Genomic DNA, 26,949 nt, shown 5'->3' on the forward strand with positions numbered 1-26,949 from the left:
TGAGACTTAAGATAAATTCTAAAGTCATTTCTAGAATATGAAAGATTTTTGGGCAATTTTAAAACCTCAAAAACACTTCCTGTTCTTTAATTTGTAGCTGAGCCCAATGTTTGAGAGTCAAAAACCTCCAGATGGCTTCAAAAGCAATGACTTAAGATGTTATCACAATAACACTACTATTTGTCTTGCATTCTTTAATATTGCTTACTCTATGTCAAGCACTGTGTGAATGCTTTACACATTCATTTACTCTTCCCTGCAAATCCCAGGTAGGTTTATTTTTCCCATCTTACAAATTATTTCTATTTACAATTGAGGCATGGGGAAGTTAATGTGTCTAAGGAGTAATAGTGAATGGTAAACCCAAGGCAGTCTGGGTTTATCAAAGATTATTTACTCCAGCCTGGAGTAAAGGACCTATGGCCAGCCAGGTAAACAGATCTTGGGTCCTCCCCTGAGAAAACCCACCCTGGTCTTTCTTCCATCCAGCTACCTATCTTCCAAAGTACCCAGTCATTGGCAATTTAGGATTCAAAATTAAGCAATGCAACTCCCTTTATACAAAGGATCAATATCCAGAGTAAAGAAATATCTCTTAAAAGTTATTCAGGAGGAATTAAATTCCTAAGACTTTTAGAAGTAGTTTTATTTGTATATGGATCACTTAAAACATTCTTTCCTACATTTTTATAATCTCCTCTTTCTTCTTTAGGGTTAGGAAATGTGGGCAAGAGAGGAAAGGGCCAGAGGATTGGTTCTGAGGAGGAATACTTAAGATCTGAAGTTGTCTATCTGTGGCCAATAAAATGTCAAACTCAATTTACTTCTGGGTGTACTTGATTGGCAATAATATTCATTTGGTGGGGTATCTGTGTGATCATCCAGATACTGGATATACATTATTTCATACTGAAAATATGCTAAGGAAATTGGTTATACGTGGTGTCAACAGCATGTCTTCTGAAGCTATATTTTAGCAGTTTTCCTAAACTTATCAGTTTTCCTAGTTACTAGTTTAAGGGATAGAGTAATGCAAAGAATAGCTTGCATTTATATTTTAAACCTATGGCTTTAGTTAATTTCCTGGTGTTCAAAATGAACTAAGCCTAATGATATTATTTAATATTTCAAAAATTTTATCCAGAAACTAACAATACAGATTTGTAACAAAAGGGGGACTACTAAAAAAAAAAAAAAAGACAAAGCATTTTATAAATACTGATAAATACTGTGTAATGCTTTAATTTACTGTGGTAGATACAAAAATCAAGAATTCATAACAGATTATTTATAAAAAAAAGTAACAACATGAATTTTCTAGCTGTTTAAATTAACAAAATGTAACAGTAGTGGTTTTATTTTATAAATGAGGTATTATTACAATGTAAACCAAAAACAGCATAAATAAATAAGGGTAATGTGCAATTTAGTGATAAATGGTTATGACTTTCAACTGAGTAACAATAAATGACAAAAATTCTCCAGTTATTTATGAACTTCATCATTTAAAATTTGGCTTGCTTATGTATTTCTTACTTAAAATGACAAATCTATCAATATACAAGCACGTCATTAAACATGCAGACCAAGCCAACACAATTTTTCCATGAGTCATCTCTACCAAATAAAAACTTTGTTTACATTTTACTTGAAATACTTATATCTGATTTCTTATACGTAATTCTTTTGTGCTTATTAGTAGTAACCTACATTAAACATCTTACTTTCTAGTTCAAAGCAGGGTAAGAGAGAAGCAGTTTTATTTGCATATGGGTTAAAAACAGTATAACAAAACAAATCAAAACCAATATGCCTTTAATTTTCTTAGGCTTTTCAAGATTTTAAAGAAGAAATACCCTTTAACAGTATACTCAAATGGAAACACATAGTCACTTTTGTCTCAAAGAGAATAGTAAATGAAGTAACTACTTTTCTTCAAATAGATTTGTGGTTTGGGTTCAGTACGGTCAGAAAACAAGTTGATTAATTCCTCCACCCTTGAAGAATTCTGCTGGTTGGGTGCAGGAAGTACAGCAACAAGAACATAGCCTAAACTAAAAAAAAATTTTGGGAAAATATTATTTGCCTATGAACCATATGCTGGTACTAAATGCTGGTTTTATTATTATTGCAAATAGAGCTTCAGAATTTTCTGAAGGAAAGCTAGCAAAGAATAGAGAAGTCTTGATCTGGACATATTTGTAACATGCTAATAAAACTGCTTCATTTGCTATGAATTTAAAAAACCCATTTACTGTGACTTAAAATACAGTTTCTTTTTACATGCTACTTTATTAGAAACAAAACAGACAAACAACAAAAGGTGCTTTTGAATTTACTATGTTCGAAATCCAGTGAAAAACAAATATTTTGGCCAAAATATTGAACTTAAATTTTATACCAAGTTACATCATTTTGACACAAACGTTGCTATTGTATTCACTTTTGTCAAATACCTTATCCTATTTTTTTTCCAAAAATTAGTGTTTCATTACAATTGGTGATCAAAAAATGTAGATTGTACATCAATCAATTACAATTGGTGATCAAAAAAGGTAGACGTAGTCTTGTACATCAATCAAAATATATATAAAAACAGTTCTTTTTTTTTGTGCTTGTAATTGACTTAATTCATCAATGGTTAAGTTAGATCCAATTTTTTCTAATGTCTTGATCCTTAAGAAGAAATGATCATTATACAAATATTACAGAGTATTCAGGTAACTAGTTACTGCCAATGTGCATGCAGACTAACAATACTTAAAAGAATATAACCTTGAATCCAATTAGTCTGAAAATACTCTTGTACAATCATCTTTATTGATTTGTAAAAGCTGTATACACATCTAAAACCCTGAATTTACTTTGTAAAAATAAATCTTTAGCAATAAATGACACTATCAAAATCCCATTATTTCTCAGGCTATTATGTAATTATTTACATGCTTTTCAGCAATAGTTGAAAAGAATCTTATAGGACCCAAAGCCAGTATATCAAAAAACCCTGTAAACTGCATTTGCAATTATACCGTTGTTTACCTCTATATGAAAATATGGCTACATGCTTTATGGTAAATATTATGTAGCTATTTGCTTTGCTACTGTGTGCTAGTAGCACATAATCTGCCACTGGGTTCGACTATGTCCTAAATGCATTCTTTACTACCCTTCATTTTCCCAGTGGAACACCTGTGGCAAACTACTTATGGAAAATGATAAAGTGCTAAAAAAATGAGTGACTGGACTCATATCTGTTTCTGCCATGTGGTATTTTCCTCACTCAAGAAAATTCTGTGTTTTTAGAAAATCATGCCTTCACTTAACAGACTTCATAATTGATTACAAAAAAACCCAAAAAACCAAAAACTAAAAAAAAAATAGCTCAGTCTTTTAAAGTTGGAGCTTTTTGAAAGTGTTTTGAGACAGAAACATGAAAAGGTTAAAGGCACAATAAGAGGGAAGTGAATGCTACATATAAAATATTATATTATATTTCAAGTCTTTTAGGCTATTCGAGTCCAAAACCTTCTGAATTTGAAATTCCAATGATCAATTTCTGTTTCAGGTCTTTTTTGCTCTTGTAGGGGGGAAGGCAAAGTTGATTGAAGCAGGTGTGGGCCACAGGTAACCTAGGGAAAATAATTTTTTGAAAACATTAAGTCTTAAAATGCACACAAAATGACTGCTAAAGAAATTTTTAAAATATCAGACACAATCTATTTTACTTTGTCAAGATATGACTCATGTATTCCTATACTGAACAAATATTTATTTAGAACCTAACTAGTATCATTCTGGACACTACGGCTACGTTTACAGACTAGACAATCAATATCCCTGTGTCGCGACCCCTTGCCCGCAAGGAAGACGCAACTCAGGAATCTTCTTTCAGCAGTTTATTCAGGTCCTTGATATTTCTTCTTCTCCCTCTCGGATGCCCCTCCCAGCCTTAATAAAGCATCTCAAGCCCCAATGCAAAGCTGCCACGTGGAGCTTTCTCATAGGGTGGTGAAAAATCATGTGCCAACTTTCCCAAATAAGGAGTTGTTTGTCACAGACCACAGCGGAGCCAGCGCCATCTTGTAATGGCGACCATAGTCTGCAGAAACGGCAGAAGCGGCTCACCACATCCCTGCTCTAATTTAACTTTCATTTGAAAAGCATCTGTTTTGGAATCAGACAGATCTGAATTTGAATATTGCTTTCCCCACTTATTAGCAATGGGGACTTTCTTTGAGTTGCTTAAAGTCTTCAAATCATTGTCTTAATCAACACAATAGGGTAAATTATCCAATTAAATTGTTTAAAAGAACAGATGAGCTATCTACATAAAACACCTAGAAAGTAAAAGATAATATAATGTTAATGTTTTCCAGTCCGAATCATCAAAAAGTTATGAAAAGAGCACTTTGGGAACCCTAATGGATACACTTTTTAATGTTTTTTTGCCTTTGATGCAAATGCAATAGGCATCCTCTGGATTCTTTGGTTAGCTCCCCTAACCCCTCTACCAGACGACATTGTTTTCTTCATTCCAGATTTCTATAGATACCTTAGATCCCTTTTTTCAGTTTTTATGGACTCATAGCATCAGAATAGCTATCAGAGAAGTCAACAAATAAAAAAATGAGAACAGAGAAAAGGAGAACATTTTTAAAGAAGTTTAAAGAAGCTGAACTTTGAGAGCTCTCCTGACTTAATAATAATTAGGACCAGTTAGCATTTACTGAATGCTTGTCTATGATAAGCATTGTGCCTAATGCTTTTACATATATTACTTCATTTAAGAGTCAAAACAACCTAAGAAGTCGTTATTAGTTTCATTTTATAGGTGAAGAAAAATATATGTGGAAGTACACAGGTTAAATATACTATTCAAAGCTATAGAGCTATGTGAAGTTCCCACTGGGAGTCCTAGCATTGTGGTATATTCATGACTAAGCTATATTAGCACATAAAATAATCACTGAAATAATAATAATAATAATGATTTAAAAAGTTTATATGTAATTGACATTATTTGTTATATTATTTATTCAGACATCTATTGTTTTATTAGTAATTATTGTTTTACTATTATTTGTATTAAAATACACTCCTCAGATTACCTTTTTAAATGGTTATTTGGCTGGGGATGTAGCTCAGTAGTAAAGCATTTGCCTATCATGTACAAGGCCCTCGGTTTGATTCCTAGCATCAAGCACAAACAAATTAAATTGATAGTATTTTTGTTAATATAAAATATTCTGAAAAATTAATTTCTGTTGAGCAAATAAATCTGAAAGCTTGGAAGGCTTCTATTGTAGTTTTCTCATTTTAGGTCTTTAATTATAAATCTAGTTCAGAAATAGTAATTATATACACATCTGTGTATAAACATTTGTTTTAAGTTTTGAAATATAATTCTGATGTTTGCTTAAATATTTGTTCAATGTATGGGCTATAGGGAGAATACAAAGGCATATAAGGCTTGGCCTCTGCCTTGAAGAGCTAAATGACTTAAGATATAAAATATAACACAGTACATAGAATTATCCCTTCAGTGTTTGAGGCACTCACTGAATGAATGATGACTTTTGGCTTACAGAGGAAGTAGACATTGAACTGGATCTTCCAAAGAGATAGCAAGCAAATATTAAATGTGAAGAGAAAAACTTAAAGTCATGGAGGAAGGAAGGCATGGAATGTGTTTAAGAAACTAGCAAAACAGCCTGTTGATCAGAGCATTAAAAAAATGAAAATGATACATAATATGGAAGGATATAGAGCTTTGTTTGATAGGTTCTAGATTCTAGAACTTAAACTTTTGGGGAGCAATGAAGTATTACTGCCCTGGAAAACATCATGATCAAAACAGTGTTAAGGAAAATGAGCTTAATAGGACAATTTAATTAGACAAGAAAGAACTTGAGCAGGTAAATTAGGAAGAAGACTATTTAAATAAGTTAGGACTGAGGTAAAAAGTTTACTAATCAGGGTGGTAGCAACGGGGAAAGCAAAGGACAGCTCTAAAATGAAAGAAAAAACTGACAGGACTTGAGGAATATTCAATGCATAGAACAGGAGGGGAAAAATGATTATACTCAGAGTTTGTATCTACTCAAATTGGCTTTAGTAATTAAAAAGTATTTGGGAAAAGTAATAAGTAGATAAGCATTAACCAATAAACAGTACTAGCAAATAATTCAAAGCCATTCTTAGTACTACTTCATTATGTAAAGAGCATGACATTAAAAAAAGACTTGTTTTAGAGGTGCCTATAGTGCTAAGTATAATAGGACCAAACCCCTATAAATAAATAAGAAACTCCAACTTAATATTTTCCCTAAAAATAAAAACTATATTTAAATACAAAGGAAGGTCAGACAATATACTACTACCAAGTAAGCTAGGTTCTAAAAGAGACTACAAAGCAATTATTTAACCTAGCAAAGTAAAAAGTTGATGGAAATTAATTACAATCAGTTAGTATTGGTATGTGTCAAAAGCTAATAGAGAACTTTCAGCTAAAGTCTTTCTCATTTCAAGGCCACGTTTACTCTGAAGATTCTTCTATGAAAATGATTTCAGATTAAGAGAATCTTCTAATTCCAAATATAATACTCTTATTAGTAATAACCTATAAATTAAAATAAAATTATAATCTGGAAATTTACCAGTTAGTAGAAGTTTCATTCTTTGAGATTTTAAAGTTCAAATCAGCCATCCCTCCTACAGGAACTCTGTCACTTCCTGTAGTAAAATGTAGCAATTTCTTTTGAAGATCAAGAGGAAATCCAAGTACAACATCCCAAAAGTATCTATAAAACACCAAAGGAAATTTACATGAAATAGCCTGACAAAAATTCATGTAGATCATAATAAAGAAATATGAAGTAAGCTATGAGAAAAAAACTTTCCTTACAATATATAATATCCCTAATGTAAAATTAAAGAATGAGTTTCTATATATGAATTAGATTTTTGAATATCATTATAAATAACGATTTTATAAAATTACATAAATAGTCCAATAATAGATAGTACAAAACTCATTTTTGTTCCATACATAACTTACAAGTCTTATTAACACAATGCTATTTTTTCACCCAGTACTGGGGATTAAATCCAGGGCTTTGTTCATGCTAGGCAAGCACTATACCTAGGAGCACCTCCCCAGCCCAACAAGTGCTATTAAAATGCTATTTGTAAATATAGACCAAAGTCACTTTTTAAAATAAGTGGAAAATATACTTTTATAGAAAGTCATTTGCAGGGCTGGGTTGTGGCTCAGTGGTAGAGTGCTTGCCTAGTGTGTGCGAGGCCCTGGGTTTGATCCTCAGCACCACATAAAAATAAATAGAATAAAGGTATTGTGTCCAACTACAACTAAAAAATAAATATTTGAAAAAGTCATTTGCATAACTTTTTCCCAAGGGGATTTCTAAGAGATTTCATATTTAGTATTCTTATTACTTTCTACAGATGAAATAAGATAGTAAAGGATTCAGTTAACTTAACTGATTCATATTATAAGTTATACAAATAAGCAAACTATATTCTATTTGTTCTCTTTTCTACAACCCCCTACCAGAAGTATAAGGAGCTCACCTTATAGTTAAGTCTGTTTTCGCATACCCATCATACTGAGTACTTCTCTGTAGAGCATGCATGTCCAGTTCAGGACTTCCACAGACCAGAATTTCGACTTCTTCTGGACGAAGCAGCTGTCAATAATTATCAAAAATCATAATTAAAGTGATTTTTTTTTTAAAGTGATGGTTTTAAATGAAAAAGAAACTATTTTCACTGACTCAAATCACAAAAATCATGACTTAAAATCAAATAATTTTTGTTAAAGAAAAATTGTTTCCACTTCCATTTTTCCTACTAAAGTAAGATATTTTTGCATTAAGGTTTATTATACCTTATAAAATAGTAATTAGTAGTTTGTCAGAAAAACAAGCAAATGACTTAGCATGAATCCAAATTACTCTTCTCCCAAAGCATCATGAAGCTCTTATATCTACTGATTTGCCTGCCTTCTACCAATATCCCACAAAACCATCTTAGTGCACTGAAGAGCTTGGGTATTTACAATCTGTTTTGGTGCTCACTTGTTTCACCCTTTAGGTGGTTAGTCTCTCACCTAAGAGATTAAATATCTAAAATAGAGATCATGATATGCCATTTAATTCTTATTTTAACTCTTTCCATCCCCACAACCATCAGTGTATCATAATTAAAACTTAGATTTGATAAAATATTTTTTTCAAAGGTACTTTCAACAACAAACATGCTATAAATATTGCTCAAAATCAATCAGGATTAAAGATCCCTGCTCCTGCTCCAAAGTAACGTCTACAGTCCATTTCTCAATGCTAAGAAAAATAATTCAAATGAAAGATCTTATTTCAATCATTCATAAAATTGAAGGGAGATACAAGTGGTACAGTTGAATTTGCCCTGGGTACTGGGGTGAAGGGTATCATCTGATATTTCCAACTTGACATTCTAACCCATATTCACACAATTAAGACAAGCCAAACCAACCTGAGTCTACCATGACTCTGGCGATAAACTATTTCTTATGGGTAAGAGGCAACTCAGAGTTGCTAAATGACCCTTGAGGAAGCAGAAAACACACACATGATAATCAGAGAGAAGTTCTGGCTTTTGCCCTGGAACTAAATGTTAACTCTGTTTCTGTGCTTGGGTCCCTCAGTTGTAAGCCTTAAATTCATAAGTCTCTTCTACTTTCTTTGGGAGAGTTTTACAAGTCTTAAAACATGCAGTATAAGACAGCAAAAGAGGAGAGGAAAAAAATGAAGTGACTGGGGTTTTTGTTTGTTTTTACCTCTAGAGAATGGGAGAATTATTAAGTAGAAAAATTTCCTAATTTTAAAAGCATACTTAAGGAATTATTTGTCAATGTCATAGTATTAGAAAACCCAATTGAAAGCTTAAAGTTTTGAACTCACCATTAGGGCATTTGAAGCACACACACTATGAAATCCATAATAAAATGCAGCAAACTGCTTATAGATGGATTTGTTGATAAGGAAGTCAGTATAAAGCTGTACATATTCTGAAAAGCAATTTTACATTTGTTATGCAGTAAAAGTAAATGGTAAATACTAGTTCATTTTATTTTTAAAATATCTTACCTTTCCTATTTTGATTGGTAACTGGAATTTTATCACCTCCTGGCTTTAAATTATAGGATTTAATTATTCCAAATTCTTCTTGAAAAACCTGATGGGAGATACCATAACAGCATGTTTATTGGTATCACTGACATAACAACAGGCTTAGATGAACAGGATTGTAAATTTTAAAAAGAATAGATATTGTCCCTTCCCTTTTGAACACATAACATACAACTAGCTGTGTGGTCATCAGCCGGATACACTTAGCAGCTATGCGGATCACTGTAATTTCCATCTCCTAACTATTGTAAGAACAGTGAAAATGAGAGTGTTTTGGTCTGACCCATCAGATTCAACTCTTAATTTCTTGTGTTGATGTTACAGGAGAGGCTTAGTTTTGAAAACTAAAAAACCTGGAGAAAGTAACTGAGTAAAGGGAACGTGTAAAACTGCCTAGCTGAGTACCTCATTCTTGGTGAATTTTCTTTAAGGACTTTCACTGATTGCTTTACCACATGTGTCTGCTTCACTGTCTCTACCAGGTTAAGATCCTTTCAAGAAGGGGATTGTGATGACTAATCCTTGTTCATCTTTTCTAACAGCAAGTGTTTAGTAACAAATAGCATTTTTCATATATGAGTTAATGGCTAACAAATAGCTATATGCCTATTAGTACCTGGAATGTTGAATAAAAATCTTCTTCAACATTGCCTTCATATGATAAGAGTTCAGTTAATCCGTGGGCCAATTCCTATAAAAAGAAATCTATTATCTATCTTTTCAGATCAACTAGTATTGCCTTAAATAGTTAAATAGATCTATCATAGTTCACTTACATATGAGATAAAAGAGTAAACTATTTCAGATTTCAAAATAAGTATTTGAGATGTATTTTCCAGGATACACAATGCTTGTTAATGATTTTTACCATCCAAAGGCTTAGGAAAACTCATTATAGGCCATGTAAGAAGAAGCTATCCAAAGAAACCATAAAAGTGTAACTGCAGGATCTATTCCTAAGCAGCAAGCGAAGCATACCTCTACTGTGGTTTCCAGCATAACTCAATGCTATATTCTGCACTGCTGCTTCTTTCAATATCTTTTTTCTTTTCATCTTGAAGATTGAACTCAGGGACACTAAACTACATCCCCAGAACTTTTTTTTTTTTTTTTAATTTGAGACAGTTTCTCACTAAATTGCTGAGTCTCACTAAATTGCCAAAATTGGCCTTGAACTTGTAATCTTCCTGCCTCAGCCTCCCGAGTCGCTAAGATTACAGGTGTTTGCTATCACACCTGGCTTCAATTTATATTCTTATTAAAATCTGCTAATGTCTTATGTTCACCTACTAAACATAAAATATTCAGTTCACATGTTAAGTAGTTCATACATTTTAGTTACTATGCCCTTCTCTCCCAAGGAAAAGTTCAGAAAATTGGAAGAAATATTTTCTTATATTTTGTTATAACTCAAGTTATCCATGAATAAGGACTTAAAAATAGAGTGAGGGGCTGGGGTTGTGGCTCAGTGGTAGTTCGCTTGCCTAGCATGTGTGAGGCACTGGGTTTGATTCTCAGCACCACATACAAATAAATAAAATAAAGGTCCATCAACGATTAAAAAATATTTTAAAAAATACAATGACTGACCTAATATTCCTGAAACTTTTATAAGTTTCATGAAAAAATGAGTTTTATTTTTTAAATTATTAAAAAGATAAATAACAGAATGGTTGGAATTATTTTATATACTTTACACAATACATTGACCATACAAATCTAAGGTGATATAGATTTGGCATAACTGTCATCAGTTGTCTTAATTATTAAAAAAGACTATCCCACTGTTTACATAGAAAACTGGAGCACAGAAAGGTTAAATTAAATGCAAATTCATAAAGCTAAAAAGTGGAGAGACTGGATTCAAATCACTACTTCTGTGATTTCAAAGTCTGTTCTATTCTGTAAGAGCTTAGGCACGCTGCAAAGTAATGATATGTCTCTGTAAAGAAGGGGGAAGCTATATGAAAAAAAAAAAAAAGATGAGTTTCCAAAAGTAGAGGGAAACAATATTCAAGAATAAAATAGCACTAGAAGGAGAAAGACTGTTTAGGTAGAAGAGACATTATTTAGCATTAAGGGACTAGATGTCAGTAATCTATACTTACAGGCATAATTTGACATAAGTCGTCAATGGCAACACTGCAGATGCCTACTGGTATATTTTGATCACCAGGAACGATGGGAGGGCTCAATAATTTCTTGTAACAGCAAGGAGGGAAACGAATATCCAAGGTGATGCTGTTATAAACAGCTAGTCCCATAAGCTATGCATACTAAATGTTAAGCATTAACATAAAATCCATGACAACAAATGAGTTTTGAATTATGCAACAGTCTACTTTTTACATACTTCTTTCAGATTCAACACTGATGTTACAATTAGTCCCACATAGTTCCTTTCCTCTCTTTCACTTATTTTCCCTTTATTTTATGTAATATAACTCCTTGATTATCAAAAGTCATGTATAAAGGAGGTATTCAATTGATAGAATGTAGTGATTTCCCTGGAAAAGCTTATTTAAGATTATGATAGACAGCAACTTCAGACATTTCTTTAAATTATTTAACATTAAAGATTTTCTAAATTTAAATAAAGATGTTGGTGGTTTTATAAGTAGCAGCAAGAGTTTATTCAAGACTCACTGCAGAATGCACTACTGATTTTAGAAATGGTTATTTAGGCTATTTTAAAATTAAATACAAAACATGTGAAGGAAAGAATAAGCATATGGATATATACACACTATTGATAAGTTAATAGGGCAAGTAGTCTTCTACAGTAAAATGTAAGAAGAATTTGTTACTTGAATTTATCAGTGTCAAAATTAAAAAAACTCAGATGTTATAAACTTTGCCTATTTGTATTTTAGCTATTAATTATGTGACAAAATAACTTACCCATTTGCTGAAAGAAGGGTCAAATTTCATAATATTTCAACTGCCAATCATTACATAAAGTTATTTTAGAAGTAATTCATTTGATAGACTCAAAAGGAAATTTAAACATAAGGCTGAGTAAATTATTGAAAACAACTTAAATACTGAAAGACTGATGATGTTTTAATGTGTTACGACAGAATGAAGGCTCATAATAACATAAGAAATAGCTATTCCATTTCATAAGTAACCATATAAATACAGACTGATTAGGGTGTTGAAGGAAACAGATATTAAAAATGTATTCTAATACATTTCTACAATTATAATAATAGCAACAATGACTGCCACAATACTATAGTTATTATTAACTTAATATTACAATTATTGATTGTAATAGTTATTATAATCTATTATGGTGATGAGTTCTAAGCATATTTTCATTTAAAATTTAAATATTAGGGCTGGGGTTGTAGCCTCAGTGGTAGGATACTTGCCTAGCACATGTGTGGCACTGGATGAGATCCTCAGCACCAAATAAAAATAAATAAATAAAATAATGTCCATCTACAAACTAAAAAAAATATTTTAAAAATTTAAATATTATAATCCTGAGTGGTAGGATGAGGCAGGTGAGGAAGTGGGATTATAGCATTTACTACAGGGCACTCTCACATGCAGACACAGCATAGCATTTCATTTCACACTCAATCAACCTGCTCTGGTTGAAGCAGGGAAGGAGATGTGGTAATTTTTTTGCTGGAACCTCTGAGATGTTATACAAATAGCAGGGTCTGGAAATGCTATACTATACTGTATTGCCTCCTCTCTTGATTCCAATGTCCTTTTTGATAATAGACAATTCTAGTTTTAAAATAATGATATATTATAACTTTCCATGTAATCTTCAAAGCATTTTACAATTATTATTGTAGGTTTTATTACAATATTAATTGTAAATTCCAAGGTCTTACCATATTTAAAAATAATTTTGTAAAAGAAACACAATACCAATAGAACAAAAAAATCTTTGGTTCTAAAATTTAAAAAACTAGAGATATAATAGAACCAAGTATTTTTTTTTTTTCGAATGGTCATGCCCATTACATCTGAATTTTCAGGTCTTCTCACCTTTGATAGATGATAGATCTCCTAATCACTGACAGGACCCTAACTCACTATCATCTAACATTTTTCTTATTTTTCCTATAGTATCACACTTTTGGGGGCATCAGTCTTGCTTTCTATATGTTTCTGTGTATGTGTGACAAAACACATAGTAAGAGTATAATTTTAGGTTTAATTGTGTAAGTTGGAATATATGACATGTAAACACATTTAATATGCTCTTTTGGGTAATAACTAAATAAAAACTAATCTAATGCAAAAGAAGATTAGCAAATTCATGATTGTATCTATAAAGCACTATTTTAAAAATGTAATAACTAAGTACTTTATTACAAGTATTAGAAAGCCAAAATATCACCTAGATTAAGTTGTAGTATAAGAATATAAAGTGTGACAATCACATATATCAGGAAATTTAAATTGGTCTTAGCGTAGTGAGAAGTACCAATGATTGGGGCCTCCAATGAAACTGAAACACATTCACCAAATAAGTACTGTAGGTAACAGAATAAAGCAGTCTAAGAATTGTTAAGCTTTCTTCTATATCGTGAAGCTTAACACTCTGGATGTTTAGACATGATAATATATACAAAATTTTTAATTAAGCTTACTATCTCAATGTGAGTTTTTTTTTTCCTGCTACCTTTTCTTTCATTTGACCTTTAAATTTCTATATTCATTCCCCAGGATTTATCCCAATGCATGCAAAAAAGACAGACACTCAAAGTTCTCAATAAGATGGCTCTTAATTCTTTTTCCTTGTAGTATCTTTAGTAATTCCCATTGTACTCACTGTTCTGTAATAAGCCCAACATAATTCAACCTTTTTTTCTTGCCATCCTCTCAGCTTATTATAATGTCATACTCTCCCCAGTCTTTTGTAAACCAAATGTGATTGCTCCTTTTAAAATCTCTACCTTATCCGGGAGGAATATACTCATTTCTTCCTTCTCAGAACTCCTTAGCACTTAATGTACATGGCCATTTGACTCTGAGGACAGTCTACCTTGCATTGGAGGTAATCTGTTCATTTAGATGGTAATCTTCTAAGGTAAAGAATCTCTCCTTTTTACCCTATAAGTCTCTAGTGCTTGCTCATTTATTTACTCTTCCCTCCTTTCTTTCATAATTGTATTCCTTAGAATTTAAAAAGTTAATGTAGAAGGCATCTTACTTAATCTCCCACCCTGTAGGAATGTCCTCCACAATATAACTGCTAGAGACCAGAGAATGAGATATGGATTTATAAAATTTTAAAAACACTACCAAATACTACCATATGCTTTATACATTCCTATTATATTCACTTTTTAAGGATTTCTCCCTTATGTCTCAAGATTTGGGGTTTTATAAAACTAGATTTAATTACCACAATTTCAATTTATTAAACTGAGTGATGTAAGCACAAAATGAAAGAACACAAAAGTATTATAAATGGAAAATACTTTAATTTTTAAAAATGTTTTAAATTTCTGATAATTTAGATTATATATAAAATATAAATAGCCCATTTTTATTTTGAGTAAGAGTTTTAGAAAAAAATCAATAGTTAGCCGTTCTTTTCAATTAACTAAGTCTGATGCTATATAGCTGTGATATTACATGTAGTAAAGATGACAGAAAAATCTATTTATATATCTGACAAGAATGCTTAATTTACTAAAAGAACACTTTTCCAAAATAAATAAAATCTTTCAAAATCTCTTATCAATTAGCACCTCCTAGTGGAAAGTTTAAAGGATACAATTCCAACCAATCGGAATTCAGAATAGTTATCACATTTAAAGCTGCTAAACCAATGGCAGTGTGAGTCCTTGTGATATGTAAACATGCCTGAAAAAAGAAAACACAGTTCTGTTCACATGATTCCTTAAAACAATCAAAGTGGTTAAAATGTACATATTACTGATTAGAAGCAAATCATTTTAGCAATTTTCTTTTACATACCATCTTTCATCTAAAAACTCTATAGATTATTTAACAGACTATATATTTGCAAATCTTGGTGTGTGTGTGTGTGTAAATAACAATATACGGAGAGGGCATTTTACTGTTCATTGATATCTTGAATTTAGAATAGAAATGGGATAAAAAGATAAACACTAAATTAAACAGATAAATTCATAAAAACTATAGTTTCAGAATTTTAATTATAAAGTATGATCAAAGTAAAATGAGGATTATTCAGAGATTTCAATTTATCTGTCATACCTATTTCCCCACTACCAGAAATATCTTATTTATATATACCTGTATTATATAGAAAATACAGAAAACAATATATACATAATACAGAAAATATAGAAATAAAGAATAAGAAAACCACTAAAAACTCTCCTTTGAAAAAAAATACTTGACAGACATTAAGGATTATAGGTGAGAAAAAGTTTCTTCTCAGCAAAAGAAACAATATATGAGGTGAATAGAGAGCCTACATCCTGGGAGCAAATTTTTACCCCTCACACATCAGATAGAGCACTAATCTCTAAGGTATATAAAGAACTCAAAAAGCTAAGCACCAAAAACACAAAAACCCAATCAATAAATGGCCCAAGGGCCTGAACAGGCACTTCTCTGAAGAGGATATACAATCAATCAACAAATATTTGTTCTTTTCAAGACTATATATTTTATCTTCATTGTCCAATATCCTATCTTCCATGTGGTCTACTCTGTTGGTGATGCTTTCATTTGAGCTTTTAATTTGGTTTATTGTTTCTTTCATTTCAAGGATTTCTGTTTGGGTGTTTTTAGAACCTCTACCTCCCTTCTGAGGTGATCTTTAGCTTCTTGGATTTGTTTATGTAGCTCCTTGTCAAAGTGATCTTTCACTGCTTATATTTGCTCTCTTATATGTTCCTTGAGTTCAAAGAATATTTCAACCATGTATAGCCTGAACTCCTTCTCTGTAATTTTTTCTGCTATGGCTGCCAATGATTCTAAAGATGTGGTGTCTTGATTTGTTTGTGGTACTTTCTTCCCTTGTCTTCCCATGTTGCTCATGTGTTTTCCTTTCCAGCTCTGTGGGTCTGGGGTGTTATTATTTTACCCTATAGGTTTGTAGTGCTCTTGTAGGGTCCCAAGATCCTTCGTAGCCTCTTAAACAAATGGTGCTGGGAAAACTGGCAATCTATATGCAACAAAATGAAATTAAACCCCTATCTCTCACCATGCACAAAACTCAACTCAAAGTGGATCAAGGACCTAGGAATTAAACCAGAGACTCTGTATCTAATAGAAGAAAAAGTAGGCCCTAATCTTCATCATGTGGGATTAGGCCCCAACTTCCTTAATAAGACTCTTATAGCGTAAGAATTAAAACCAAGAATCAATAAATGGGATGGATTCAAACTAAAAAGTTTCTTCTCAGCAAAAGAAACAATCTGTGAGGTGAATAGAGAGCCTACATCCTGGGAGCAAATTTTTACCCCTCACACATCAGATAGAGCACTAATCTCTAGAGTATATAAAGAACTCAAAAAGCTAAGCACCAAAAAAACCAAATAACTCAATCAATAAATGGGCGAAGGACCTGAAGAGATACTTCTCCAAAGAGGATATACAATCAATCAACAAATATATGAAAAAATGTTCATCATCTCTAGCAATTAGAAAAATGCAAATCAAAACTACTCTAAGATATCATCTCACTTCAGTCAGAATGGCAGCTATTATGAAGACAAACAATAATAAGTTTTGGCGAGGATGTGGGGATAAAGGTACACTCATACATTGCTGGTGGAACAGCAAACTGGTGCAGCCAACATGGAAAGCAGTATGGAGATTCCTTGGAAAACTGGAAATGGAACCACCATTTGGCCCAGCTATCCCTTTCTTAGGTCTACACCCCAAAGACTTAAAAACAACATATTACAGGGACATAGCCACATCAATGTTTTTAGCAGCACAATTCACAATAGCTAAACTGTGGAGCCAACCTAGATGCCCTTCAGTGGATGAATGGATAAAAAAAATGTGGCATATATACACAATGGAATTTTACTCAGCAATAAAAGAGAATAAAATCATGACATTGCAGGTAAATGAATGGAGTTGGAGAAGATAATGCTAAGTGAAGTTAGCCAATCCCCCCAAAACAAATGCCAAATGTTTTCTCTGCTATAAGGAGTCTGATTCCTAGTCGGGTAGGGATGGGGAGCATGGGAGGAATAGAAGAACTCTAGATAGGGCAGAGGGTGTGAGGGGAAGGGAGGGGCAGGGGGTTAGCAATGATGGTGGAATGTGATGGACATCATTATCCAAAATATATGTATGAAGACATGAATTGGTGTGAACATACGTTATGTACAGAGATATGAAAAACTGTGCTCTATATGTGTAATAAGAATTGTAATGCATTCTACTATTACATATTTAAAAAATAAAATCAATTAAAAAAGGATTATAGGTGGTTTCTCTAAATAAAATTTAAATTTCACATGCTCATTTTTCCTAAAAAATTAATTCATGAATTCCTATATCTTAAAATGACTCATTATTTAATGATTGGGACTTCAAATACTAGCATAGCAGAAACTACAGCTTTGTTTTTTAATTTTGAATGTTTTTTATTTCAATAAAAAATTAAATTTTCATGCATCTGGCTTATTCAGGAATGGTATGGATATTTCCTCACAAATGCATACTCTTAGTCTTGACACATTTGTGTAGGATACCCAGTAACATAACTAACGTTTCAATCACCAAGTTAGTTAATTTTTTAAATGTAAATTAAAGTTCTTAAATAATTATTCAAAATTTACGACTGACAAGTTTATAAAATATTGATTAAAAATAAGGGTTACTACTTGATGCTTTACAATGATGAAGAAACACTATTTACAAAAATTAAATCCTTACCATAATCTGGATGAAAAATCTGCCGAATTAGAAGAAGGAACCACTCTTTAGTCAAGCCACCCATATCCAAACCAGCTTCCCCTACAAATGTAACTTTCAATTTCTTTTTCAAGTCCGCTCTTTTCCGGGTTAACTATTTGAAGAAATTATATAGTAGAGGAAAACAAAGGTCAGTGAAAAGGGAATTAACTTTTTAAATTCTGGGAATCATGTTAGGCAGTCTTCATCACAAAACCCCACCCATTCACCCAACAAATCTGCTCAACCCTGTGTAAGCTAGGTGTTGTTCTTTTTTTTGCAGAACAGAAAAATGAGTTAAGAGGTCAGGTGTTTTGCCCAAGGTTACTGCTTCCAAGTATCATAATATGTCTCCAAAATTTTAAGATGGCAGGCTACAATATACAATAACTCATTGTGTTTTAACATTCCTTTAACATTAAACCTTTAAAAGTCATGTAGCTAAATCAGTCATTATCTTCTAATAGCTACATGAAGGTCTGGCTGAAATATGCATGCAGGAAACTTTTATAATGTACACACAGGCAATCAATGTTTGTTTGAATCTAAATAGGCCCAATATTCCTTGAAAGGTCAGACCTGTAATTTCATAGATGAGTAATCTGAGGCCCGGAAAAGTTAAAATGACTTGCTAATACTGAATCAGCAGCAAAGATGGGTGGGTCTAGAATTCAGATCACATACTAAGAAACATGAATTACTAATTTAAGTGTTCCACATTGAACATTTTTCTAGAGAAGTAACAGGGAAATATTAAAATAAGTATATAAAAAAATCAACATAAGGTTTATAGAGAACTGATTTTAGGTATAGTATCAAAATTTAAGGAAGCACCATCAGTAGAAATAAAAAAATTTACCAAGATTTTAGTAATAAATAATACTGTAAAATTTACTTAAAGATTTAATCAATTAATACCATTTTGTAATAAATTATACCTCATCAAGCGAATCGCTAACCAGATGTGTCCGCCTTACTTTCATATTTAGAAATAACATATTCATATCAGGTCTCTGTCTTCGAGATACTTTATCCACCAGACTTTGCTAATTAAATAGGAAAGCAAACATTTTCACTTTTACTTAAAACTATAATTTAATTTAAAACATTTAAACACATTAGTCAAAATCACTTAATTCTTATCTATTCCACCTCTCAAACAATTCATGAAACCAGTTATACATATTTTGATTTGTGAAAATGCCTTATTATTACTTTATGTTGGAACAGTGATAATTAAAGCAGCCCCAAAATAGAGGATGAAAAACAATTTACCTCCTATAGTAAAGAATGTTACATTATAGTTTCCATGGGTCTCATTTCTTAAATACCAAAGTTTTGTTTAATAAATATAAACATAAAATGGGAACATTTGAAACAATATATGCACTTCTGACTATACACCTGGATTTCTTAAACTTTTTCAGACATTAAATTTACTCTAAAAGCACAATTAGTCTACTTTTAAAAAGTAAGTGGTCAACATTATTAAGACCTTAACAATGTTTATAACCTTGTTCTAATAATTCTACTTCTGAGAATTCTAAAGATAAAAATATTTAATTTTTTAAAAAATATTTTTATTAGTTATTGATGGAACTTTATTTATTTGTTTTATATGTGGTGTTGAGAATTGAACCCATTGCCTCACATGTGCTATGCAAGTGCTCTACCACTGAGCCACAACCCCAGCCCCTAGAAAATATTTTATATCATTAGATGTTCAACACAGTATTATCCTTAAGAGTAAAACTTTAGAAATATCCTAAGTATATATCTACTTGATAGACTATAATAATGCAGGTACTAAAAAATAATGGTCATAACTATATAAACAGTACAAGGAAGGCATATCTGAATAAAGTAGTAAATAAAACTATGTGTATAATACTATTTCAACCCTGTTGATTTTTAAAGATAATATAGGGGAAAATATCAAAATATAATTTATTAAAATGTTAATAATACTATTCTTGGGTTATAGAGATATGGGTGATTTTAAAAATCCATTTTTAGGAGTTTTCAAAATATAAGCACTGAGTATATAAAAACCAACATATTAAAAATGTACAGAAAGCTATATAAATGTTACTTATCATATAAAATCTACATGCATATATATTTATCTACCTAAATAATCTTTATCAGACTACTTCATATTCTTTGGTAACAATGAAAATCAATTTTTGTGCAGATTAAAGATGAATATTTCAAATACTTTAAGTTCATATGGTAATTTACTTTAATAAAATTGTAATACCCTAACTCTATATGATTTGAGGTTACTTATGGTTTTGTAGATTACCATAACAAGACCAACTAATTTAGAATCTTTTCCATTGCTCCAATATCCAATCCTAAAGCCTTTTGCTTCTCTGGTTTCTCCCTTACCAAAGAGATCTACATTCCTGGGATAGCTGTGCTGTGGACCTTTTTCCAGGAAACTGTCTTCTATTCCTAGTCTAGCTACTTGGAAGCTATCACAATGAAAATACCTAATAAATAAATGTATTCTAGGATGGTAATAGCAGAAAACCCTAGTGGCTACTACTTAGGAATTTATATTTCCTAGAAAATGCTCCAAATGAAAGAAACCTAACAATGGTAGAATTCTAGATAATCTGAGTGATAAAGTTGTTTTTAGGGGAGCCCCTTTGCAACTGTAGACTGTATCATATAGGCTCTTGCTCATACTGACTACCTGGTAAGGCTATCCTTGTGTCAAAAATAGTTATCAGTCATTTAATTCCAAGTGGTATGGCAGTTTATAAGTTAATATGTTGGGAAATGTCTGTAACAGATAATGCCATCAGACTCTTCAGTTTCTACTCATTTGCTTTCATGCTCTGTGAAAGACAGTCTGTGACTATACCTGCCACTCTCCTTTTAAGAAGATAAAAAATCCACAAAATGATATTTAAGATCTTAAATGTGAGTGACATAAAAACGCTAGATATTTAGATAAACTTGTAGTTCTTTAGATTTTTCTTACAAATATAAAAATTAATAGCCCAAATTGAAAAAGCATTAAAAAGCCCATGACATTGTACAAATGCAAAATGAGTGATACAGATTAATCTTTGAGCCAGTTATCTACCCAAGATCAAGTAACAATTCTGGTGCTAAATATACCTGTTTAAACTCAATCTTCAAGGGGGCAATGTGACTTTGGAACTCCTTTGGAAGGCACAGGCAATAAACTTTTTTCTAATAGACCCATACTTGTTATAAGATGACTTTGGGATATTACCAGTCACTGAAACCTTTTGTCCTCTTCTGTGATAGAAAAAAAATACTCACCTTCTGGGAATGAATTACTTAAGAATAAACAACTCGTTTATTTATAGTACTTTGAAATATTACAATTTATACCTTAGGATTTTTTTATATTCTTGGACAAGACAAAAAAATCATTTCTTTCTACTCTTCCTATTATAAGAAGACTATAGTCAAGCTTCCTTTTAATTTTTAAAGTTATGAGCAATCATGTTATGTAAGAAGCTTGAAATACACAAGCATATAAATGTATAGTCTAGAACTCTAATTAAAAATTCATTGTATCTGGTTTCTATTAGATAAAGTACATAACTTTACTGTGCTGTGCTAACCAAAGCAGTAGAGAGTGATAAGGACAGGCCCAGAGATAAACTTTATCCGGCTTTACAATTTGCCTAACGTCAGCCTGACTGTAATCCTAGCTTCTACAAGCATCCATGCATTCTGGTTTCCTAAGAACCAATAAAAAACCTTTTCGCCTATTTTGAGAATATTTCTCAGTTCTCCAAGATGTATGCTTCTTGTTATATTTACTAATTTTTTGGTGGTTTCTGATTTTCATAAAACCTTGAAAATGTTGCAATTTTTTTTTTTTTAGTAATTTTTTTAAGGACGCTCCTTTCCTCTCTGTATTTTTCACTTATGTTTTTCTGGTTAACTAGAGCAGGAGCTTTACAAGGTTCAACAAACTTCCTGTAATTTGGATCTGTGAGAACATTTAATCTTCTGTTAAATTTAAAATATAATGAGAAGTTGATTTGATGAGGGGTGTCTTGTCTCCCATGTGAACAGGTTTAAGCACTTTTGGAGGGACTAGGATATGAATTTTATTTTTAACATTTCCTGATTACACTAGAACAATTCACAAAACATTTGACTTATTTATTAAATTATTTACTGTATTGATTATAGTCAGCATAAATATTTTTTTATATCTGGCTTACCCTTGCGATGCTTATCATCTGTTGTTCTGAGTCTCTCTGAATAATGATTTTTTTTGCAGCTATAGAAATAACGAATGGGTACTGACAGAAGGAAAACCTGCTCAACAAGTGAAAACAGAAAAAGCAAAATGGTGTATTTTTAGCAAAATTACACTAAGGGAATCTAGGTACCCCTTCTAACAATATAAAACATTACTTTTGTATTGTGTTTTACCATTTACGAAATGATTTTATGTGCACCTTTTAATTCCCACAGCCCTGTGAAGAATGTATCATTACTAGATGTACAGTGCCTTCATTCTCTAAAGGAAGCTACATCTAATTTTCTGAAATGTGTGCTAATCATGTACATTGTTTATACAAATAACTTCAGTTTATATAGTCACCTATATATGATAATCTGAAAAACACAGCCAACACCAGAACCAGGAGGCCGAAGTGTTAATAAAGAAGGCTTAGGACAGAGACTCATATGTTCAAGTTAAGATAAGAATCCATTATTATAAGAAATATAGCAATAACCATAGTATGCAAAAGCAAAGTAATAAATTTAAGACAAAATAAAAATTAGGAAAAGGAGTATGTTGCTAGTGGTACTGTATTTAATAGTGTAGTGATATGAAGTGGTACTTAATTGTAAAGGCATAACATTATCATCAAAATTTATGAAAATAATGTCTCTCCTGGGTCAGAGTCCTTATGTACAAAAGCCACAGACTACACAGATAGAAATGCATTTAGAAAAAAATGGGTATGGCAGCAATGATACTTTAGGATTTAGACTCCTATCAGAAGTGACTGCAATAAATCTATCAGTTATAGTTGGAAACCACCTGAGCAGAGTCAGGTACCATCTGAGCAGAGTCAGGTAGAGCATCATGATGTAATGAAGAAAAAGGAGATAGGCCTCATGTGAACTGAAAATGAGATAGCTTTCACTCTGGGACAAAGCTGTTAATACACAGGAGGAATGTTCAGAGGTAGCGCATTGTAATTTTGAATCACTAATGCCAACCAAAAATTTGGAAACAAAAGAAAATGCAATGAACTTAGCAGGATACGTGATGGTTTTATTATGTACTTTAAAATACTGCTTCTTAACCTTTCCCTTGAAAAAAGATACCATGTGCATGAAACACCCAGAGAAACAGATGAGACTGCTCATGGTCAGAAGCAATTTGCCCTACCTAAGATTCTAGGTCCCTCTTCTCATGTTCAGGGTGTCACCAAGGGCTGATGGATCCTATATAATTCATTCTCAATACACCGTGCTGTGGAAGCTTTGTATTAAAGATGTCACTGAAACATGAACAACTGTGGGAGTTGTTTTATGGTTATGATTGTATTAAAATGGGAGGGAAAAGTGTCTTTGCAAAATAAACTTTGCCAAGAAAACATCCATCAGACTGATCAGAATTCTCTAAACAATTTTTGTTCAGTCTTTGAGTGTTCAGATGTGGACTCAGGCATCTCTGGAAGGCCATTCTGTGTTTTAGGTCAATTCTGATAGCTTGGAGGGCCCTGGAAAATTTAACCAATTTGTGAACCAATATGGGGTTTTGAGTTTATTTATATCTAAACCATATCTCTTACTCAGTAACTTTAAAATATGACAACCTCCTGGATATCTCATGGTTTGGGAATGTTTAGAATAGTCTTGTTGGTTTAATCCAAACTAGAACTATGAAGAGAAAGTGTAGTATATTAAAAAATTTGGTCAAGTATTCCGAAAATCTACTACTGTAAGTAATTTGTGGTGAAGCCCTTTCTCTGTAATATCTATTTATTTTGTACTGTTTCTAGTGGATAGTCACTTTTCCTACAGAACGAAGGAGAAAAGGAGTGAATGTGTATGTTTATGTGTACATCTTTATGGGATCAATGTATTAGATTAGGCACTGGCAAACCATGTTCCCCAGGACAAATATGGCCTACCATCTGTTTTTGTAAACAAAGCTATATGGAATACAAATGTACTCATTCATTTATATAATCATCTAAGGCTGTTTTTGTGCTAAAATAACAAAACAATCTGTATAGCTCACAGAACTGAAGATATTTACCATTTAGTCCTTTACAGAAAAAATTTATTGATCTCTTTGCTAGTTGACAGCATATAGAACAATAAGATATAAGAAACTTTTTACTAGGACAGAACCTTTCCCTTCTTGAAAAGATGCTATCAACCAAACTAAAACCAAATCAACATATATATAAAATCAAAATATAGCAGAAAAAGAAAATGTTTTAACAAATACAATGATATTTCAAGTCTGGGTATCTAAATTATAGAGGTTAAGGTATGGTGTGTATATATCTATAACTATATACCTATATATAGATATAGATATTTTATTTATACAAACCTAAAATCCAATCATTATTTTGAATAGTATTTCATTTAGGTGAATAATTAAATGGTACCTGTGAGAGTTTCCAAAGCTCTGCCAAGTATGATATTCTTCCATGAGATCAATGTGATCCAATGTAGAATTATAGAAATCAGTATAAGGAATAAGGGGCGGGTCAACCAAATTGTTTGCAGTATCTGTAAAGATAAATTCTAACATAATGATCTTTTCCAACATGCACACAATTTCCTTTTAATAATAAAAACACCATTTTAATGTCCAGTGGCTTTCCTTGACCTAAAGGCTGCTGTTTTAAACAACTAAAGTTCCAAATGAAAAAGATAATTTTAACATTGTGGTCAAAGTACAGCTAACCATTTCTGACTTTAAAAAAAACTTGCTATGTGGATCATAAAAGTACTAAGAAGAGCATGCAGATGGCCATTTATTCATATATTGCTGTATTAGTGAATTCTTCCTAAGGGTCCTCAGTAACTAAAGTTCATGTTTTCTTGGGAATCACAATTAGCAGATCATTTATATGCAATTAACTATACACACTTAATACCATAATATAGACTATTGCTCAGTAAAAGGTATAAAGCTTTTTTCATGCTTGTAAATTAGTTGTGAAATCCATTATCAAAACAAAATATATTTTTTCCTTCAAAGGAATGGTTTAAAATTTAATGTTGATTCTACAGTACTTTGAGATCCTTAAGAATGTCCCTGAGATTTAACAAAAGCAAAGAAAATGATAGAATAATAAAAACGTACTAAGTAAAGCCAACACTTTAGATGCTGATGGAATCCACCAGGAACATTTTGCTATAGGGGGAAATTCTTCAGGCTTTGCAGGAAACAGGCGTAAAGAAATAAATTGCAGCAATCTCTCTACCAATTGTTTGAACCTCTTCTGGGATAATCTGGTAAAGATTTTGAAATAATTCTAATCAAAATTCACATTTTAAATTTTGGCAATATATTTATATCAAACTATATCCTACACACATAAAATTTTAGACTAGTCTCTCAAATTCTATCTCTTAAGTTGCCAAATATTTGAAAAGATAAAATCTTACCTTGAATACTGTTTCTTAATTAAGAAATAAATACCAAAATTATTATAAGGTTAATAATTAAATTTTTAAGACTTTGAATATTTGCTCAATCTTCATTATTCACAGATTTTATACATGCAAATTTGCCTACTTGCTAATATTTAATTGCAATCCCAAAATCAATACTTGTGCTTTGTGAACATGCAAGAAATGGTGAAAATTTTGAGTTGACATGCACATTCCCAGTTGAGGTCATATAAAATTATGCTCTGCTTTCTTATTTTAGCTCTCAGAGTGTAAACAAATGTCCTCTACATGTTTTTCATATTTTTGTGTGTTTTTGGTGAGGATGCTATTTCAAATGGCCCTTAAGCATAATGACGAATTGCTATCCAGTGTTCCTATGAACAAGGAGGATGTAATGTGCCTTATGGAGAAAATATGTATTAGACAAGTTTCAAACTGGCACAATAATACTGCTGGCCATGAGTTCAATGTTAATGAATCAACAACTTAAGTGTCTTTAAAGTAGAACATTCATAAAGCAAAGTTGTGCACTGACTAATTGACAAAAATACAATTAGAAAGTCCCAGGAACCTAACCCTGTATTTTCCTAAGAAGCATTGTCTCAGTCAGTATTTTTTAATTCAGTGTTTACGATGACTTTGTAGAATATTGTGAATAATAACTGACTAAATTTAAGTTCAGTTTGGAAATATTTTGCCTTTTAAGCTTTGACCTACCATAGAGAAAAGTCTTTGTTAATATTGATACAGATCTGTGAAAAAAGAGTATTGTGCTTTTACAACTTGATATTGATGGCTAACCTATACATCAATAATGATGTTTTTAGCTGAGGAGGAAGCACCATTTAAATAATGATGAAATTTGTTATAAATCAATCATATAGGAAATAAAAAGAACATACATTAAAATGTAAGATCTGAGCAAAACCAGTCACCATCTTTGAGATACATGAAAAACCAATGATATGAATGTGCTATATAAAAATTGAAAACAGTGGATGGAAATTCTCAACAGCTTACACAAGCAAAATGGTTAGTTACACTAAAAACACTTATGCTTATCACTTTTGTAGTACTATATATATTTTTATAATTGACTTTTTAGCATTATTAATTATAAAAGCATAATTTCTAAAGACCTAAAGCCATTCAAATATATTTTATTACAAAAGTATTACTATCAAATTTAAAACTGTGAGATTACAAAAGTTCTTAA

General features: G+C 31.7%; 1 protein-coding gene across 1 annotated transcript in view; it reads right to left on the reverse strand.

Moving 5' to 3' along the window:
* Positions 1-1,258: 1,258 nt before the first annotated feature.
* Hectd2 (HECT domain E3 ubiquitin protein ligase 2) overlaps positions 1,259-26,949 on the reverse strand; it is a 70,866-nt gene continuing 45,175 nt past the window's right edge. Inside the window, exons 9-21 of the mRNA XM_027939964.2 lie at positions 25,423-25,571; positions 24,719-24,842; positions 22,295-22,391; positions 19,013-19,120; positions 18,057-18,189; positions 14,941-15,029; positions 11,297-11,455; positions 9,805-9,879; positions 9,147-9,234; positions 8,961-9,067; positions 7,591-7,706; positions 6,657-6,800; positions 1,259-3,629 (exon numbers count right to left, since the gene is read on the reverse strand). Coding sequence (XP_027795765.2) covers positions 3,509-3,629; positions 6,657-6,800; positions 7,591-7,706; positions 8,961-9,067; positions 9,147-9,234; positions 9,805-9,879; positions 11,297-11,455; positions 14,941-15,029; positions 18,057-18,189; positions 19,013-19,120; positions 22,295-22,391; positions 24,719-24,842; positions 25,423-25,571 — 1,510 coding nt within the window. The 3' untranslated portion in view covers positions 1,259-3,508. The remainder of the gene's footprint in view (positions 3,630-6,656; positions 6,801-7,590; positions 7,707-8,960; positions 9,068-9,146; positions 9,235-9,804; positions 9,880-11,296; positions 11,456-14,940; positions 15,030-18,056; positions 18,190-19,012; positions 19,121-22,294; positions 22,392-24,718; positions 24,843-25,422; positions 25,572-26,949) is intronic.

This window comes from Marmota flaviventris, chromosome 4 (assembly GCF_047511675.1).
Source record: "Marmota flaviventris isolate mMarFla1 chromosome 4, mMarFla1.hap1, whole genome shotgun sequence".
NCBI classification, from domain to species: domain Eukaryota; kingdom Metazoa; phylum Chordata; class Mammalia; order Rodentia; family Sciuridae; genus Marmota; species Marmota flaviventris.